This window comes from Oncorhynchus nerka, linkage group LG13 (assembly GCF_034236695.1).
Source record: "Oncorhynchus nerka isolate Pitt River linkage group LG13, Oner_Uvic_2.0, whole genome shotgun sequence".
Taxonomy (NCBI): Eukaryota; Metazoa; Chordata; class Actinopteri; order Salmoniformes; family Salmonidae; genus Oncorhynchus; species Oncorhynchus nerka.
In genome coordinates this window covers 70724331-70744320 of record NC_088408.1, presented here as the reverse complement: position 1 = coordinate 70744320, position 19990 = coordinate 70724331, and the positions used below count along the sequence as shown (strand labels likewise).

Sequence of the window (19990 nt, the reverse complement as noted above, 5' to 3'; positions counted from 1 at the left end):
GTTCAGAGGGGTGGGGCTGGTTGAAGGGGTGTGTTATGTGTCTTTCCCAGTGATTAACTCCGTCTCAGTGGAACAGGAGAGAGTAGATGATGTGGCGCACAGGGGATGCAGCTAGGAGGGAGTCTCTGTCTGTTTTCCTGGTGCGGTGGATCCTCATTCATACAGCATTCCTGGGAGCATTTGTCATATCCCAGTGTGCTTGTTAATGGTTTAGTATCAGCATACCTTATTAGACAGATCTCTCGCCTCCTCTTTATATGCTCACACAGGTTTGGAGGGAGTCAATGAAAGAAAAATAATCTAGGTTAGATTACTCGTTGGTTATTACTGCATTGTCGGAACTAGAAGCACAAGCATTTCGCTACACTCCCATTAACATATGCTAACCATATGTATGTGACAAATAAAATGTGATTTGATTTGAAGCAGAGGAAGGTGAAGTGAGCAGGGAAGTAATATCTGAGGTTTGTGTCCTAGAGAGACAGTACTTATATGCTTTCATGCTTTTTCCTCTCCTCTGTTAATCAGTGAGTAGAAAGCTTCCAAGGTCTGTTCAGTTCCCCTAGAGCCAGTTTTTCACAAACATTTTATAGTATACCCATAACATGATGTAGCCACCACCATGCTTGAAAATATGAAGTGTGGTAGTCAGTTATGTGTTGTGTTGGATTTGCCCCAAACACAACGTTTTGTATTTGGGACATAAAGTTAATTTCATTCTAGTGAGGGCCGGGAATCCACTCTCACATAGACACGTAGTTGCAAAGGGCATCAGTGTCTTAACAGCGCGATTTGCCAAGGCAGGATACTCTGAGCGCAGCCCAATCCAAAAATCTGACAGTGGCTTCTGATTAAATTACATTTTCACAGAAGCACTGTTGCAATATCGATGAAGCTCTTTTGTTCAGATCTCGGTAAGTGGACTGGAGGCAGGGCATGAAAAGGATAACAAATCGTTGTTTGTGTCGTCCGTTTCGGGAAAGTACCTGCGTAATTGCGCACCCAACCTATTCAGGTGCTTCGCTACAGTTGAAGTCGGAGGTTGACATACACTTAGGTTGGAGTCACTAAAATTCGTTTTTCAACCACTCCACAAATTTCTTGTTAACAAACTATAGTTTTGGCAAGTCGGTTAGGACATCTACTTTGTTCATGAAACAAGTCATTTTTCCAACAATTGTTTTCAGACAGATTACTTCACTTTTAATTCACCGTATCACAATTCCAGTGGGTCAGAAGTTTACATATACTAAGTTGACTGTGCCTTCTAAACAGCTTGGAAAATTCCATAAAATTATGTCATGGCTTTAGAAGCTTCTGATAGACTAATTGGCATAATTTGAGTCAATTGGATGTGTACCTGTGGATGTATTTCAAGGCCTACCTTCAAACTCAGTGCCTCTTTGCTTGACATGATGGGAAAATCAAAAGAAATCAGCCAAGACCTTAGAAAAACGTTGTAAACCTCCACAAGTTTGATTCATCCTTGGGAGCCATTTCCAAACGCCTGAAGGTACCACGTTCATCTGTACCAACAATAGTACGCAAGTATAAACACAATGGGACCATGCAGCCGTCATAACGCTCTGGAAGATGACACATTCTGTCTCTTAGAGTAGAATGTACTTTCGTGTGAAAAATGCAAATCAATCCCAGAACAACAGCAAAGGACCTTGTGAAGCTGCTGGAGGAAACCGGTATAAAAGTATATATCCACAGTAAAATGAGTCCTATATCGACATAACCTGAAAGGTCGCTCAGCCAGGAAGAAGCCACTGCTCCAAACCTGCCATTAAAAAAAGCCAGACTACGGTTTGCAACTGCACATGCAGACAAAGATGGTACTTTTTGGAGAAATGTCCTCTGGTCTGATGATACAAAAATGTAACTGTTTGGCCATAATGACCTTCGTTATGTTTGGGGGAAAAAGGGGGAGGCTTGCAACCCGAAGAACACCATCCCAACTGTGAAGCATGAGAGTGGCAGCATCATGTTGTGGGGGTGCTTTTCTGCAGGAGGGACTGGTGCACTTCACAAAATAAATGGCATCATGAGGAGGAAAATTATATGTGGATATATTGAAGCAACATCTCAAGACATCAGTCAGGAAGTTAAAACTTGGTCGCAAATGGGTCTTCCAAATAGATAATGACCCCAAGCATACTTCCAAAGCTGTGGCAAAATGGCTTAAGGAAAAATGGCTTAATTTCAATAAGCATTTCTCTACGGCTGGCCATGCTTTCCTCCTGGCTATCCCAACCCCGGCCAACAGCTCCGCACCCCCCGCAGCTACCTGCCCAAGCCTGCCCAGCTTCTCCTTCACCCAAATCCAGATAGCTGATGTTCTGAAAGATCTGCAAAACCTAGACCCGTACAAATCAGCTAGGCTAGACAATCTGGACCCTCTCTTTCTAAAATGATCCGCTGCCATTGTTGCAACCCCTATTACCAGTCTGTTCAACCTCTTTTGTATCGTCCGAGATCCCTAAAGATTGGAAAGCTGCCGCGGTCATCCCCCTCTTCAAAGGGGGTGACACTCTAGACCCAAACTGTTATAGACCTATATCCATCCTGCCCTGCCTTTCTAAAGTCTTCGGCTTTAAACAGATCACTGACCATTTTGAATCCCACCGTTCCTTCTCTGCTGTGCAATCCGGTTTTCGAGCCCGTCACGGGTGTACCTCGGCCACGCTCAAGGTACTAAACAATATCATAACCGCCATCGATAAAAGACAGTACTGTGCAGCCGTCTTCATCGACCTGGCCAAGGCTTTCGACTCTGTCAATCACCGTATTCTTATCGGCAGACTCAACAGTCTTAGCTTCTCAAATGACTGCCTCGCCTGGTTTACCAACTTCTCAGACAGAGTTCAGTGTGTCAAATCAGAGGGCCTGTTGTCCGGACCTCTGGCAGTCTCTGTGAGGGTTGCATAGGGTTCAATTCTCGGGCCGACTCTTTTCTCTGTATATATCAACAATGTCGCTCTTGCTGTGGGTGATTCTCTGATCCACCTCTACTCAGACGACAACATTCTGTATACATCTGGCCCTTCTTTGGACACTGTGTTAACTAACCTCCAGGTGAGCTTCAATGCCATACAACACTGCTCTTAAACGCTAGTAAAACCAAATGCATGCTTTTCAACCAATCGCTGCCCACACCCGCCTACCCGACTAGCATCACTAATGTGGACGGTTCTGACTTTGAATATGTGGACAACTACAAATAACTAGGTGTCTGCCTAGACTGTAAACTCTCCTTCCAGACTCATATTAAACATCTCCAATCCAAAATAAAATCTAGAATCGGCTTCCTATTTCGCAACAAAACCTCCTTCACTCACACAGCCAAACATACCCTCGTAAAACTGACTATCCTACCGATTATCGACTTTGACGATGTCATTTACAAAAAAGCTTCCAATACTCTACTCATTAAACTGGAAGGCAGTATATCACAGTGCCACCCGTTTTGTCACCAAAGCCCCTTATACCACCCACCACTGCGACCTGTGTGCTCTAGTCGGCTGGCCCTCGCTACATATTCGTCGCCAGACCCACTGGCTCCAGGTCATCTATAAGTTTATGCTAGGTAAAGCTCCGCCTTATCTCAGCTCACTGGTCATGATAACAACACCTACCCGTAGCACGCGCTCCAGCAGGTATATCTCACTGATCATCTCCAAAGCCAACACCTCTTTTGGCCGCCTTTCGTTCCAGTTCTCTGCTGCCAATGACTGGAACGAATTGTAAAAATCGCTGAAGCTGGAGACTTATATTCCCCTCACTAACTTTATAGATCAGCTATCTGAGCAGCTAACCGATCGCTGCAGCTGTACATAGCCCATCTGTAAATAGCCCACCCAATCTACCTACCTCATCCCCGTATTGTTTTTATTTACTTTTCTGCTCTTTTGCACACCAGTATTTCTACTTGCACATCATCATCTGCTCATCTATCACTCCAGTGTTCATTTGCTAAATTGTAATTACTTCGCTACTATGGCCTATTTATTGCCTTACCTCCTCACGCCATTTGCACACACTGTATATAGACTTTCTTTTTAAAATTGTGTTATTGACTGTATGCTTGTTTATTCCATGTGTAACTCTGTGTTGTTGTATGTGTCGCACTGCTTTGCTTTATCTTGGCCAGGTCACAGTTGTAAATGAGAACTTGTTCTCAACTAGCATACCTGGTTAAATAAAGGTGAAAAAAATAAATAACTCAATTCTATCGAAAATTTGTGGGCAGACCTGAAAAAGTATGTGCTAGCAAGGAGGCCTACAAAGCTGACTCAGTTTCACCAGCTCTGTCAGAAGGAATGGGCCGAAATTCACCCGACATATTGTGGGAAGCTTGTGGAAGGCTACCCAAAACGTTTGACCCAAGTTTTAAACAAATTTAAGACACTCAGTATTTGGTAGCATTGCATGTAAACTATTATTCTGACATTTCACCTTCTTAAAATAAAGTGGTGATCCTAATTTGTACTAGGATTAAAAGTCAGGGATTGTGAAAAACTGAGTTTAAATGTATTTGGCTAAAGTGTATATAAACTTCCGACTTCGACTGTATATCACATTTGACATTGTCTGTAAGCTTGAGTTCATTTGCACACAAAACAATCATACAATGATGACAAGACCTGATGATGACAGTGAGAGGACGTTTCTTTTTTTGCTGAGTTTATATAAAAATTACAGTGCATCCGGAAAGTATTCAGACCCCTAGACTCTTTCCACATGTTGTTAAGTTACAGCCTTATTATAAAATGGATTAGATTAAAACAAATTCATCATCAATCTACAGACAATACCCTATAATGACAAGCAAAAACAGGTTTTTAGACATTTTTGCAAATATATAGTAAAAAAAGTTTTAAAACTTATTTACAGAAGTGTTCAGACCCTTTGCTATGAGTCTCGAAATTGAGCTCAGGTGCATCCTGTTTCCATTGATAATCCTCGATGTGTCTACAACTTGGTTGGACATGATTTGGAAAGGCACACACCCACTCGGTAGCACACCATATAAGACGCTTCTAGCCCCTTCTTATTAATGTTATCTGTTGCTTTTATACATGTCTTACTACTCAAAAGTCATCTTATTTTTCAAATGGGTATGTTTTCTTTCTAAATGTCTGCACAAGAGTGAAGGTGTCATCAAGTTGTTAGATAGTACTTTTGCACATATAACACATTGTGGCTGAGGAAAGGCACTACTCCCAATATAAGTGAACCCCAAATCAATGTTGTTCTCATCATATTTGCGTCTCTTCGATGGTCCAACGTCCCTGTCTGTTGTTCGGTGCTTTCCCGGGTAAAGGGGCAATAGCTCTTCGGCTGCATCAGATCCACAACTGTCAGTGTCCATGCTAGCTGCGCTAACAACAAATGTAGAATTACTGATGCTAGCATTAGATGTACTCGTGGAAGCAGAACAACTTCTGTCATTGACAGCTGCAGGTGTAGTATGTGTCTCTATGGACACGGGCCTTACTAAATGGACTGTTTGAAAATGTGAAGAAATTACATTTTTAATATTTTATTGTATTTTTAAATGTGAATCACGTTTTTATTTGGCATGACCCCAATGGCATTGCGCATACCCCAGTATGGGAATACTTGCCCTAGAGCACTGTCCCCCTAAGCCATGCGTGCTGGTTGGAATGAACCCCTGTAAGCACAGTTGGTTTAGCCAGTTGTCCATGGGGAGGCTTGACTACCAGAATGTACATTATGTATTACGTCTCCCAGAGGGTTGGGTTATTTATAGTAAGCCAGGTTTATTTTGAGACGATGTACAGAGGATGTGTCTCATACTGTTTTCTGCTATCGCTTCTCATCATCTGGAAGAGGTTGAATATCATCACGATCAGCAGATGTGCCTCTGAACATGAAAGAGTTGCCCTCTTAAGATTCAGGATTATACAGTGCCTAAACAAAGTATTCATACCCCTTATTCCACATTTTGTTTTGTTACAGCCTGAATTCAAAATGGAGTAAAAATAATAATAATTCTCACCCTTCTACACACATTACCCCATAATGACGAAGTTAAAACATGTTTTTAGGAAGTTTTAGCAAATGTATTGAAAATGAAATACAGAAATATATAATTTGTATAAGTATTCACACAAAGTTGAATCTGCCTCCCAGTGTCTGCTGGAAAGCAGACTGAACCAGGTTTTCCTCTAGGATTTTGCCTGTGCTTGTAGCTATATTCCATTTCCTTTTATTATGAAACACTCCCTAGTCCTTGTCGATGACAAGCATACCCATAACATGATGTAGCCACCACCATGCTTGAAAATATGAAGTGTGGTAGTCAGTTATGTGTCGTGTTGGATTTGCCCCAAACACAACGTTTTGTATTTGGGACATAAAGTTAATTTCTAGGCCACATGTTTTGCAGTTTTACTTTAGTGTCTTATTGTAAACAGTAAACATTTGGTAAATCCGACCACAACTCCATCCTTCTGGTCCCTGCTTACAAGCAAAAATTAAAGCAGGAAGCACCGGTGACTCGGGCAATAAAAAAGTGGTCAGATGAAGCAGATGCTAAACTACAGGACTGTTTTGCTATCACACACTGGAACATGTTCCAGGATTCTTCCAATGGCATTGAGGAGTACACCACATCAGTCACTGGCTTTATCAATAAGTGCATTGAGGATGTCGTCCCCACAGTGACTGTATGTACATACCCCTCACCAGAAGCCATTGATGCCAGCTGCCACTTTCAAAGTGCGGGATTCTAACCCAGAAGCTTACAAGAAATCCTGCTATGCCCTGTGATGAACCATCAAACAGACAAAGCATCAATACAGGACTAAGACTGAATCATACTACACCGGCTCCGACGCTCGTCTTATGTGACAGGGCTGGCAAACTATTACAGACTACAAAGGGAAGCACAGCTGCGAGCCACCCAGTGACACGAGCCTACCAGATGAGCTAAATCACTTCTATACTCGCTTCGAGGCAAGAAACACAGAGGCATGCACGAGAGCATCAGCTGTTCCCGGACGACTGTGTGATCACGCTCTCCATAGCCGACGTGAGTAAGACCTTTAAACAGGTCAACATACACATGGCTGCAGGGCCAGACAGATTACCAGGACGTGTGCTCCGGGCATAATGCTGACCAACCGGCAGGTGTCTTCACTGACATTTTCAACATGGCCCTGATTGAGTCTGTAATACCAACATGTTTCAAGCAGACCACCATAGTCCCTGTGCCCAAGAACACAAAGGCAACCTGCCTAAATGACACAGACCCAGAGCACTCACATCTGTAGCCATAAAGTGCTTTGAAAGGTTGGTAATGGCTCACATCAACACCATTATCCCAGAAACCCTAGACCCATTCCAATTTGCATAACACCCAAACAGATCCACAGATGATGCAATCTCTATTGCACTCCACACTGCCATTTCCCACCTGGACAAAGGGAACACCTATGTGAGAATGCTGTTCATTGACTACAGCTCAGCGTTCAACACCATAGTACCCTCAAAGCTCATCACTAAGCTAAGGGGCGGCAGGGTAGCCTAGTGGTTAGAGTTTTGGACTAGTAACCGGAAGGCTGCAAGTTCAAACCCCCGAGCTGACAAGGTACAAATCTGTCGTTCGGCAAGTCAGTTAAGAACAAATTCTTATTTTCAACGACGGCCTGTTAACAGGCAGTTAACCCACTGTTCCTAGGCCGTCATTGAAAATAAGAATTTGTTCTTAACTGACTTGCCTGGCTAAATAAAGGTTAAATAAAAATAAAAGGATCCTGGGACTAAACCACTGCCCTCTGCAACTGTATCCTGAACTTCCTGACGGGCCGCCCCCATGTGGTGAAGGTAGGTAGCAACACATCTGCCACGCTGATCCTCAACACTGGAGCTCCCCAGGGGTGCGAGCTCAGTCCCCTCCTGTACTCCCTGTTCACCCACGACTGCATGGCCAGGCATAACTCCAACACCATTAAGTTTGCAGATGACACAACAGTGGCCTGATCACCGACAAAGACGAGACAGCCTATAGGGAGGGGATCAGAGACCTGGCCGGGTGGTGCCAGAATACCAACCTATCCCTCAATGTAAGGAGACTAAGGAGATGATTGTGGACTACAGGAAAAGGAGCACCGAGCACACCCCCAAAGCCTATTCCCCCTCAGGAAACTAAAAAGATTTGGCATGGGTCCTGAGATCCTCAAAAGGTTCTACAGCTGCAACATCAAGTGCATCCTGACTGGCTGCATCACTGCCTGGTACAGCAATTGCTTGGCCTCTGACCACAAGGCACTACAGAGGGTAGTGGCCTCATGGTGAAATCCCTGAGCGGTTTCCTTACTCTCGGGCAATTGAGTTTGGAAGGACGGCTGTATCTTTGTAGTGACTGGTGTGTATTGATACATCATCCAAAGTGTAGTTAATAACTTCACCTTGCTCAAAGGGATATTCAATATTTACCCATCTACAAATAAGTGTTCTTCTTTGCGAGGCATTGGAAAACCTCCCTGTTGTTTTTGGTTGAGCCGGTGTTTTAAATTCACTGCTCGACTGAGGGACATTACAATTATCTGTATATCTGGGGTACAGAGATGAGGAAGTCATTAAAAAAGCATGTTAAACACTATAATTGCACTCAGGGTGAGTTCATGCAACTTAATATGTGACTTGTTATGCACATATTTACCCCTGAACTTATTTAAGCTTGCCATAACAGCAGGGTGGAATACTTATTGATAAGACATTTCAGCTTTTCATTTTTAATGAATTTGTAAGACATGAGTGACCCCAAGAATATAATTCCACTTTGACATGATGTGGTATTGTGTGTATGCCAGTGACACAACATCTCAATTTAATACATTTTAAATTCAGGCTGTAACACAACAACATGTGGAAAAAGTCCAAGGTTGTGAATACTTTCTGAAGACACTTTAATTGCTGCATCAAGCTGCTGTCTTCTGGAACATCCTTTTAGTGGGACTCGGCTACTTCATTGCTGTTTCTCTATGCTACTGCTGGAGTCCATATGTCTTAGCCCATATCATTACAGAAACTAATTGCTATGTCCTCCACTGGTTGACGTGGTCCTCATGTTAATGTCTGTCTCTCTCTCTTTCTCTCTTGCGCACTCTCTCTTTTTCTCTCTCTCTTGTGCACTCTCTCTCTCTCTTGCGGACTCTTTCTCTTGCGCTCTCTCTCTCTCTCTGTCCGTCTGTTTCTCTGTCCATCTGTCTCACTCTCTCTCTCTGTCCTTCTGTCTCTCTCTGTCCGTCTGTGTCTCTCTCTCTCTCTCTCTCTCTGTCCTTCTGTCTCTCTCTGTCCATCTGTCTCTCTCTCTCTCTCTGTCCTTCTGTCTCTCTCTCTCTCTCTCTCTCTCTGTCCTTCTGTCTCTCTCTGTCCATTTGTCTCTCTCTCTCTCTCTGTCCATCTCTCTCTCTCTGTCCATCTGTCTCTCTCTCTCTCTCTGTCCATCTCTCTCTCTCTGTCCATCTGTCTCTCTCTCTCTCTGTCCTTCTGTCTCTCTCTGTCCATCTGTCTCTCTCTCTCTCTGTCCATCTGTCTCTCTCTCTCTCTGTCCATCTGTCTCTCTCTCTCTCTCTGTCCTTCTGTCTCTCTCTGTCCATCTGTCTCTCTCTCTCTCTCTGTCCTTCTGTCTCTCTCTGTCCATCTGTCTCTCTCTCTCTCTCTGTCCTTCTGTCTCTCTCTGTCAATCTGTCTCTCTCTCTCTCTCTGTCCTTCTGTCTCTCTCTGTCAATCTGTCTCTCTCTCTCTCTCTGTCCTTCTGTCTCTCTCTGTCCATCTGTCTCTCTCTCTCTGTCCTTCTGTCTCTCTCTGTCAATCTGTCTCTCTCTCTCTCTCTGTCCTTCTGTCTCTCTCTGTCCATCTGTCTCTCTCTCTCTGTCCTTCTGTCTCTCTCTGTCCATCTGTCTCTCTCTCTCTCTCTCTCTGTCCTTCTGTCTCTCTCTGTCCATCTGTCTCTCTCTCTCTCTCTCTCTGTCCTTCTGTCTCTCTCTGTCAATCTGTCTCTCTCTCTCTCTCTGTCCTTCTGTCTCTCTCTGTCAATCTGTCTCTCTCTCTCTCTCTGTCCTTCTGTCTCTCTCTGTCAATCTGTCTCTCTCTGTCCTTCTGTCTCTCTCTGTCAATCTGTCTCTCTCTCTCTCTCTGTCCTTCTGTCTCTCTCTCTCTCTCTCTCTCTCTGTCCTTCTGTCTCTCTCTGTCTGTCTCTCTCTCTCTGTCCTTCTGTCTGTCTCTCTCTCTCTGTCCTTCTGTCTGTCTCTCTGTCTCTCTCTGTCCTTCTGTCTGTCTCTCTGTCTCTCTCTGTCCTTCTGTCTCTCTCTCTGTCCTTCTGTCTCTCTCTCTGTCCTTCTGTCTCTCTCTCTGTCCTTCTGTCTCTCTCTCTGTCCTTCTGTCTCTCTCTCTCTCTCTCTCTCTCTCTCTCTCTCTCTCTCTCTCTCTCTCTCTGTCCATCTGTCTCTCTCTGTCTGTCTCTCTCTCTCTGTCCTTCTGTCTCTCTCTGTCTGTCTCTCTCTCTCTGTCCTTCTGTCTCTCTCTGTCTGTCTCTCTCTCTCTGTCCTTCTGTCTCTCTCTCTGTCCTTCTGTCTCTCTCTCTCTCTGTCAATCTGTCTGTCTCTGTCTGTCTCTCTCTCTGTCCTTCTGTCTCTCTCTCTGTCCTTCTGTCTCTCTCTCTCTGTCCTTCTGTCTCTCTCTGTCTGTCTCTCTCTCTGTCCTTCTGTCTCTCTCTCTGTCCTTCTGTCTCTCTCTCTGTCCTTCTGTCTCTCTCTCTCTGTCCTTCTGTCTCTCTCTCTCTGTCCTTCTGTCTCTCTCTCTCTCTGTCCTTCTGTCTCTCTCTCTCTCTGTCCTTCTGTCTCTCTCTCTCTCTGTCCTTCTGTCTCTCTCTCTCTCTGTCCTTCTGTCTGTCTCTCTCTCTGTCCTTCTGTCTGTCTCTCTCTCTGTCCTTCTGTCTGTCTCTCTCTCTGTCCTTCTGTCTCTCTCTCTGTCCTTCTGTCTCTCTCTCTCTGTCCTTCTGTCTCTCTCTCTCTGTCCTTCTGTCTCTCTCTCTCTCTGTCCTTCTGTCTCTCTCTCTCTCTGTCCTTCTGTCTCTCTCTCTCTCTGTCCTTCTGTCTCTCTCTCTGTCCTTCTGTCTCTCTCTCTCTCTCTCTGTCCTTCTGTCTCTGTCCCTCTGTCCTTCTCTCTCTGTCCTTCTGTCTCTCTCTCTCTCTCTGTCCTTCTGTCTCTCTCTCTCTCTGTCCTTCTGTCTCTCTCTCTGTCCTTCTGTCTCTCTCTGTCTCTCTGTCCTTCTGTCTCTCTCGGTCTCTCTCTCTGTCTCTCTCTCTCTCTCTCTCTGTCCTTATGTCTCTCTCTCTCTCTCTCTCTCTCTCTCTCTGTCCTTCTGTCTCTCTGTCTCTCTCTCTCTCTCTGTCCTTCTGTCTCTCTCTCTCTGTCTCTCTCTCTCTGTCCTTATGTCTCTCTCTCTCTCTCTCTCTCTCTCTGTCCTTATGTCTCTCTCTCTCTCTCTCTCTGTCCTTATGTCTCTCTCTCTCTCTCTCTCTCTGTCCTTATGTCTCTCTCTCTCTCTGTCCTTCTGTCTCTCTCTGTCCTTCTGTCCGTCTGTCTCTCTCTGTCCTTCTGTCCGTCTGTCTGTCTCTCTCTCTCTCTCTCTCTCTCTGTCCGTCTGTCTGTCTCTCTCTGTCCGTCTGTCTGTGTGGATAGGATGTGGAGACAGTCTGCAGGAAAGCAGTGGGAACTTCTCTTCTCCTGGCTTCCCCAACGGATACTCAGCCTACATGCACTGCATCTGGAGAATATCGGTCACGCCAGGGGAAAAGGTGGGAGGCATGATGAGGCCTTGGAAAACTGACTGACATAGAAACTTGGATCAGTCTTAGGAGAAGTGCTTTGTTTATCACGGCCTGGTAGTGATACGTCTGTTTTCCTTAGGACAATGTAATCTTAGATGATGATCTATATGATCCCTTTGAGTCAGCACTGGAGTTTTGTTCTTCTCATGTTGAAACTGTTTGGACTCGGGAAAAAAATGTATATAAATGCTGATGCTCCAGATACTCAACTAGTCTAAAGGCCAGTTTTTTTTATTGCTTCTTTAATCAGAACAACAGTTTTCAGCTGTGCTAACATAATTGCAAAATGGTTTTCTAATGATCAATTAGCCTTTTTAAAATGATGATAAACTTGGAGTAGCTAACACAACGTGTCGTTGAAACACAGGAGTGATGGTTGCTGATAATGGGCCTCTGTACGCCTATGTAGACGTTCCATTAAAACCAGCCGTATCCAGCTACAATAGCCATTTTCAATATTAATTCAACATTATTTTCAATGTCTAGACTGTATTTCTGATCAATTTGATGTCAATTTAATGGACAAAAAAGTAGCCTTTCTTTCAAAAACAAGGACTTAAGTGACCCCAACCTTTTTAACGGTAGTGTGTGTATTATATATATATATATATATATTTTTTAAATTTTTTAAAATTTATTTTACCTTTATTTAACCAGGCAAGTCAGTTAAGAACAAATTCTTATTTTCAATAACGGCCTAGGAACAGTGGGTTAACTGCCTGTTCAGGGGCAGAACGACAGATTTGTACCTTGTCGGCTCGGGGTGATTTATATATCATCTCCACAATCACCCGACCTCAACCCAATTGAGATGGTTTGGGATGAGTTGGACCGCAGAGTGAAGGAAAAGCAGCCAACAAGTGCTCAGCATATGTGGGAACTCCTTCAAGACTGTTGGAAAAGCATTCCAGGTGATGCTAGTTGAGAGAATGCCAAGAGTGTTCAAAGCTGTCTTCAAGGCAAAGGGTGGCTGCTTTGAAGCATCTAAAATCAAAAATATACTTTGATTTGTCTAACACTTTTTTGGTTACTACATGATTCCATATGTGTTATTTCATTGTTTTGATATCTTCACTATTATTCTACAATGTAGAAAATAGTAAAAATAAAGACAAACCCTTGAATAACTAGGTGTGTCCAAACTTTTGAATTACATTTAACATTTAAGTAATTTAGCAGACGCTCTTATCCAGAGCAACTTACAAATTGGATGGTACTGTATTTATGTTTTATTGTCACATACGCTGGATAGATGCAGGAAAATAAGTTGTTTTACAGGTTCAGCTGTAGTAGTACCACGCCCCTGGAGCAAATTAGGGTTAAGTGTCTTGCTCAAGGGCACGTAGGATGATTATTTTCACCTTGTCGGCTCAGTTATTCGAACCAGCAACCTTTCGATTACTGGCCTAACACTAACTGCTAGGCTACCTGCCGCACTGTACCAGGTCTGTAACCATGCTCTCTTGGTTTTTAAGATCATCCTGAACTTCACCTCCATGGATCTGTACAGGAGTCACCTGTGCTGGTACGACCATGTCGAGATCAGAGATGGATACTCCAGGAAAGCCCCTCTGAAAGGTCAGGATTTATTAGAAGAAAGATATAGTTCCATACGTGCACTACACTACGGTACAGTGATGCTGAAAATAAACTTAATATAATAAGTTTGTCAGGACAAAAAAGTAGTTCTGGAGTCTGATAAGGTGGTCTGGTGTGTGTGTGTGTTCCAGGTCGTTTCTGTGGGGATAAGCTGCCTGAACCAATCATCTCCACTGACAGCCGGTTGTGGATCGAGTTCCGCAGTAGCAGTAACTGGGTGGGGAAGGGCTTCTCCGCTGTGTATGAAGGTAAGGCCTGAGCCGGAGCCCAATCCCCAGCAGACCCATAACAACACAGCTCAGCTGACTGACTGGGCACCTGGGTCACAGACTGAACAACGTGCCTGAAACAGCTCAGTGATTCTGTCAAATCCCCACATCTGGCTGCCTCCATGCTAATGGGTAGAGCACGTTATTCTGCATTAATCAGATTTTGGTCCGAGGTGATTTTCAGCTCAACATTATATCCAGACTGTAGAGCATGATGTATTTAATATAGGAATCATTTTTAATAATCAACATTGTGATGAAACAAAACACAATACCCCTTGAGAGAAATGTGGTAATGATGATGAGGATGATAGATAACGATGACATCACTGCATGTTCTCTGACATTCAGCCATCTGTGGAGGGGAGGTGAAGAAGGATAATGGACAGATCCAGTCTCCTAACTACCCAGACGACTATCGTCCCAACAAGGTGTGCATATGGAAGATCAGTGTTTCTCAGGGCTACCACGTCGGCCTGACCTTCCAGTCCTTTGAGGTAAGAGATACGAGCCTTTGTTTATTTTCATACCCTCCACATCCAGTAGCACATTTTTACACAGTGCTACACAGACTGCGAATCATACCATGACATTGGGGGTCTCCATTTTTTTCATGGGACTGATTGTTAAAATTGTATTTATGTGGCATGATGTTATTTTCATCTGATCGTCAAACAAATAACTTCAAAAAGTAGGCCACCTGCACACTTTCATCCACTGCAAAATAATTACAGCACTGTGCACCCGCGATTGATGAAGGGAATCTGTTGCAAAATACCCCAATTTGTTATTAGGCCCACTCTTGTAGCCTGAATTAATTGATGCGTCTTGCTGACAAATTGACATTTTTTGTAAAAAGAAAAGTCGGGACACCTGAAAAGGGTCTGTCCCAAGCTCATCGGCAAGGTAAACTTTTGAGGGCCCAGTTAGAACAATGTTGCAAGTTTGCTAGCGATAGCTCAAGACAGAGGCAGAGTGAAGAAATGAATGTGATTGAAAGAACTTGAACCAACTGAAACCAGTTTAAACCATGACAGAGAGATGGGGGTGTTCGTTTAATTTGGAATAAGCTTTTATTTGTATATTTACCACTGTAGCAGTACACAAATGCGTTTTAAACAAATAGGAGATTGGTTCAATTAGCCCCCCCAAAGTTAGACTTTTGTTACATTTAGCAGCACTCATCTCTCATTCAAGGGGGCCCCCTAACTCCCCCAACCCGCTTTCTAATTTGCATACGGCCGCTACATCCATATCCTCTGCAACCTTTGATTATGAAAATGACTTGAAGTTCTACTAACCCGGTCCCTTTGTCTCCTATTTTCCTTAGATTGAGAGGCATGACAGCTGTGCCTATGACTACCTGGAGGTGAGGGATGGGAACTCAGACAACAGCCCACTGCTGGGACGCTTCTGTGGCTACGACAAGCCAGATGACATCAAGACCAGTTCCAACCAGCTGTGGATGAAGTTTGTGTCTGATGGCTCTGTCAACAAGGCTGGTTTCGCAGCCAACTTTTTCAAAGGTCAGATCTCAAGGGTTTGGACTATAGAAAAGAACATGATGGCATATACCCTCGTTGTAGAAATCACCAGCGTGATTTCCATAGTAATACATTTCTCAGCAGCATGTCAAATTGAGTAATTTGAGAGTAATTCCGTCATGATTGATTTAGTTAAATTATGTTTATTTCAGGATAGTTAAATTGCAGCATTCATCATTTGTGACTTGTAGGCTGTTGAGATGCGAGGCCATGTAAAGGTAACATGTTGTTGTTGTTGTGGTTGTAGAGATGGACGAGTGCTCCAAGCCCGACAATGGTCGCTGTGAGCAACGCTGTGTCAACACACTGGGCAGCTACAAGTGTGCCTGTGACCCGGGCTACGAGCTGGCTGCCGACAAGCGCAGCTGTGAGGGTGAGTACAGCAGAATGCTGCCCAGAGCCTGGTCAATAATGTCTCCTCTACTGCAGGTCACATAGTAATGCAGTTCACTGCTGTTATTTAATCACTGCCACCCAAATACAGCAAGTCCAGTTGGCCCACATAGTAGCTAGAAAACATACCGCCAGAGATTTGTCATTGGATTGTCATTTGGATTTCTGCCACCAAATGGGGTTGTAATTTGATGCACTCACCCGACCAAAATTCAATCCAACATCACAGGTAATCAGAGCCCAACGCAAGTGTTAAAAACATCCTAATTAGAACCAGACAGAAGTGCTGATGCAGTGGTTTATAGCTTCACCTTTTCATTGCTCTTTTCTTTTTACCAAACCTGACCACTGTCTGCCTCTAGAGGAGGAGGCCTGCTATTACATGTTCCTCAAACATTGAGTAATTATCGAGCTTAACCCTTTTGGATTACATACATTTCTGCATGTTTAAGTTTTTGGTGAAAATAAAGTAGGGTGTCTGTTATAACATTATCCTCAATGGTTTATTAATACCCAGCTTAACCTTTTTGGATGACATGCATTGTGTTTTTAAGCTTTTTGGGGATAAAACCCTACCACACTTTTCATTAATACGACAGAACATGATATTGCGTAACTGTCAAGCCTGTCGGAGACCATCAGCAGTAGGTTGCTTGTGAAAACAGCAGGTCAGCCAATTGTGTTGACCTTTATTGACCGATATGGGTAATAAAAATTATTCTGCTACTACAGATAGGTGTTTTGCACAAATTGTCAGTGATACACATTTTTATATACACCATTATATCATTATAACCATATGAAGTTTAAGCACATCTTAACCATTGTCCTGATCTTCTCTCCTCTCCTCTGTCTGTCTGTGTAGCTGCCTGTGGAGGTTTCATCACCAAGCTGAACGGCTCCATCACCAGTCCAGGCTGGCCTAGAGAGTACCCCCCCAATAAGAACTGTATCTGGCAGCTGGTGGCACCCACACAGTACCGAATCACCCTGCTTTTTGACGTCTTTGAGACTGAGGGCAATGACGTGAGTACCGGGGTTGTTATGACTGAGCACGGGTTGGGTTTGTTCTATCCCCACGGGCCGTAGTGGTGTCATCATGAAGCTGTCCTCCTGTCTGTCATAGAGTACAGACTGTTTGTAATATATTGCTGTGCATCGTATTTGTACAAGTTTTAATTACATTCCCTTTCATGTTGTAATTACCTGCTGTTTCTCTGTCCAGGTGTGTAAATATGACTATGTGGAGGTGCGCAGTGGGCTTTCTGCAGACTCAAGGCTACATGGGAAGTTCTGTGGAGCAGAGAAACCCGAGGCCATCACCTCTCAGTACAACAACATGCGCATTGAATTTAAGTCAGACAACACAGTCTCCAAGAAGGGATTCAAAGCTCAGTTCTTTTCAGGTGAGCCTTTGACACTGTGTGTGTGTCTTTCCCTCCAAGAGTCTGTTTCTGTGTGTACAGTGGCTTGCGAAAGTATTCACCCCCCTTGGCATTTTTCCTATTTGATTTTTGTGGGGTTTGTATCATTTGATTTACACAACATGCCTACCACTTTGAAGATGCAACATATTTTTTATTGTAAAACACAAGAAATAACACACAAAAACAGAACATGAGTGTGCATAACTATTCACCTGCCCAAAGTCAATACTTTGTAGAGCCACCTTTTGCAGCAATTACAGCTGCAAGTCTCTTGGGGTATGTCTATAAGCTTGGCACATCTAGCCACTGGGATTTTTTCACATTCTTCAAGGCAAAACTGCTCCAGCGCCTTCAAGTTAGATGGGTTCCACTGGTGTACAGCAATCTTTAAGTCATGCCACGGATTCTCAATTGGATTGAGGTCTGGGCTTTGACTAGGCCATTCCAAGACATTTAAATGTTTCCCCTTAAACCACTCAAGTGTTGCTTAAGCAGTATGCTTAGGGTCATTGTAGCCGGCAGGGTAGCCTAGTGGTTAGAGCATTGGACTAGTAACCGAAAGGTTGCAAGTTCAAATCCCCGAGCTGACAAGGTACAAATCTGTCGTTCTGCCCCTGAACAGGCAGTTAACCCACTGTTCCTAGGCCGTCATTGAAAATAAGAATTTGTTCTTAACTGTAAAATAAAAAAATACAAAATGTTCTGCTGGAACGTGAACCTCCATCCCAGTCTCAAATCTCTGGAAGACTGAAACAGGTTTCCCTCAAGAATTTCCCTGTATTTAGCACCATCCATCATTCCTTCAATTCTAACCAGTTTCCCAGTCCCTGCTGACGAAAAACATCCTCGAGGTGTTGGGTTTGCAACATACATAGCATTTTCCTTCATGGCCAAAAAGTTCAATTTTAGTCTCATCTGACCAGAGTACCTTCTTCCATATGTTTGGGGAGTCTCCCACATGCCTTTTGGCGATCACCAAACGTGTTTTTCTTATTTTTTTCTTTAAGCAATGGCTTTTTTTGACCACTCCTCCATAAAGCCCAGCTCTGTGGAGTGTACGGCTTAAAGTGGTCCTATGGACAGACACTCCAATCTCCGCTGTGGAGCTTTGCAGCTCATTCAAGGTTATCTTTGGTCCCTTTGTTGCCTCTCTGATTAATGCCCTCCTTGCCTGGTCTGTGAATTTTGGTGGGCGGCCCTCTCTTGGCAGGTTTGTTGTGGTGCCATATTCTTTCCATTTTTTAATAATGAATTTAATGGTGCTCTGTGGGATGTTCAAAGTGATATTTTTTTATAACCCAACCCTGATCTGTACTTCTCCACAACTTTGTCCCTGACCTGTTTGGAGAGCTCCTTGGTCTTCATGGTGCTGCTTGATTGGTGGTGCCCCTTGCTTTGTGGTGTTGCAGACTCTGGGGCCTTTCAGAACATTTGTGTATATATACTGAGATTGTGACACTTAGATTGCACACAGGTGGACTTTATTTAATTAACGTGACTATGTGACTTCTGAAGGTAATTGGTTGCACCAGATCTTATTTAGGGGCTTCATAGCAAAAGGGGGGTGAATTCATACGCACGTACCCCTTTTCTGTTTTTGTATTTTTTGAAACAATATGTATATGTCCATTACCTGAATTTAAATTACAAGTTGTAATGCAACAAATAGGAAAAACGCCAAGGGGGATGAATACTTTTGCAAGGCACTGTATGAGTGAAGGTTCATCAATTTGACACCACAAGTGTGCTTGAGTGCTTATGGCAGTGTGGTAGTGTGGGAGAAACGTTCATCAAGGTAGTGTCCCTTTATGTCTCCAGACAAAGACGAGTGCTCGAAGGAGAATGGAGGCTGCCAGCACGAGTGTGTCAACACCTTCGGGAGCTACAGCTGTCAGTGCCGCAGTGGCTTTATGCTGCACGAGAACAAACACGACTGCAAAGAAGGTACCAATCGGCCACCTGCACACTGAAACTGAGACCCACTGGCACATTGATTCTGGGTGATGCTAACTTTGTGGATGTGTTTTTGCAGCCGGCTGTGATCACGTTGTGAACAGTGTGACTGGCACCATCACAAGCCCCAATTGGCCAGATAAATACCCCAGCAAGAAGGCATGCACTTGGGCGCTCTCCACCACTGCAGGCCATCGCATCAAAATCGTATGTGTCCCCCTCCAACTCTCTAACATACAGATTGCATGTGTGTGGCTCTTGGTATGCTTGTGTTTGCGGGAAGGGGGGTTTGAATGTACTGTGGAAATCATTGAGGACTTTATACTGTACTGTACTGAGCATCACAGCCTCTGTTGACAATGCCCTAAGCATGAATGGCTCCCCCTTCTGTCACATTCATACCATTTGTCTTCATCCATGGCATGCTGTGCATATCTCAGCTTTTTGAATATAGTTAACTGGGCTCAGCAAATGAAAAGTGATTGCATGTGTCTTCGTTCCAATGGGTTTCTAAAGGTTATTCCGCCAATAGGGAACCATTGTATTTCATACTCTAGCTCGTGTAAAACATACCTGCAATCCTCTTTCCCTATTTGATCTCATTCTCTCCCCTCATGCTTTGTCTCAGGCCTTCAATGAGATCGACATGGAGGCCCATCTGGAGTGCGCCTACGACCACATCGAGATCTACGACGGGCGTGACGGCAAAGCCCCCAGTCTGGGTCGCTTCTGTGGCACTAAGGAGCCTCCTCCCATCATGTCCAGCGCCAACAAGATGTTCATCCGCTTCTTCTCTGATAACTCTGTCCAGAAGAAGGGCTTCGAGGCCTCCCACACAGCAGGTATATTACCGCCAACACAACTTAGACTCACAATAACCTCAAAGGTTATTGGTTAGTTCCTTCTGAGTGATATCTATGGATGTTTTTTTGTTA

The 19990-nt window shown here is 43.9% G+C and overlaps 1 protein-coding gene across 1 annotated transcript in view; it reads left to right on the top strand.

The window, feature by feature from the left end:
• The window catches only part of LOC115140028 (bone morphogenetic protein 1-like), a 53184-nt gene that overhangs the window by 30792 nt on the left and 2402 nt on the right, over positions 1 to 19990 (top strand). The window contains exons 8-18 of the mRNA XM_029678029.2: positions 11722 to 11837; positions 13346 to 13448; positions 13601 to 13717; positions 14090 to 14235; positions 15069 to 15264; positions 15530 to 15655; positions 16541 to 16701; positions 16901 to 17081; positions 18921 to 19046; positions 19135 to 19262; positions 19684 to 19897. Coding sequence (XP_029533889.1) covers positions 11722 to 11837; positions 13346 to 13448; positions 13601 to 13717; positions 14090 to 14235; positions 15069 to 15264; positions 15530 to 15655; positions 16541 to 16701; positions 16901 to 17081; positions 18921 to 19046; positions 19135 to 19262; positions 19684 to 19897 — 1614 coding nt within the window. The remainder of the gene's footprint in view (positions 1 to 11721; positions 11838 to 13345; positions 13449 to 13600; positions 13718 to 14089; positions 14236 to 15068; positions 15265 to 15529; positions 15656 to 16540; positions 16702 to 16900; positions 17082 to 18920; positions 19047 to 19134; positions 19263 to 19683; positions 19898 to 19990) is intronic.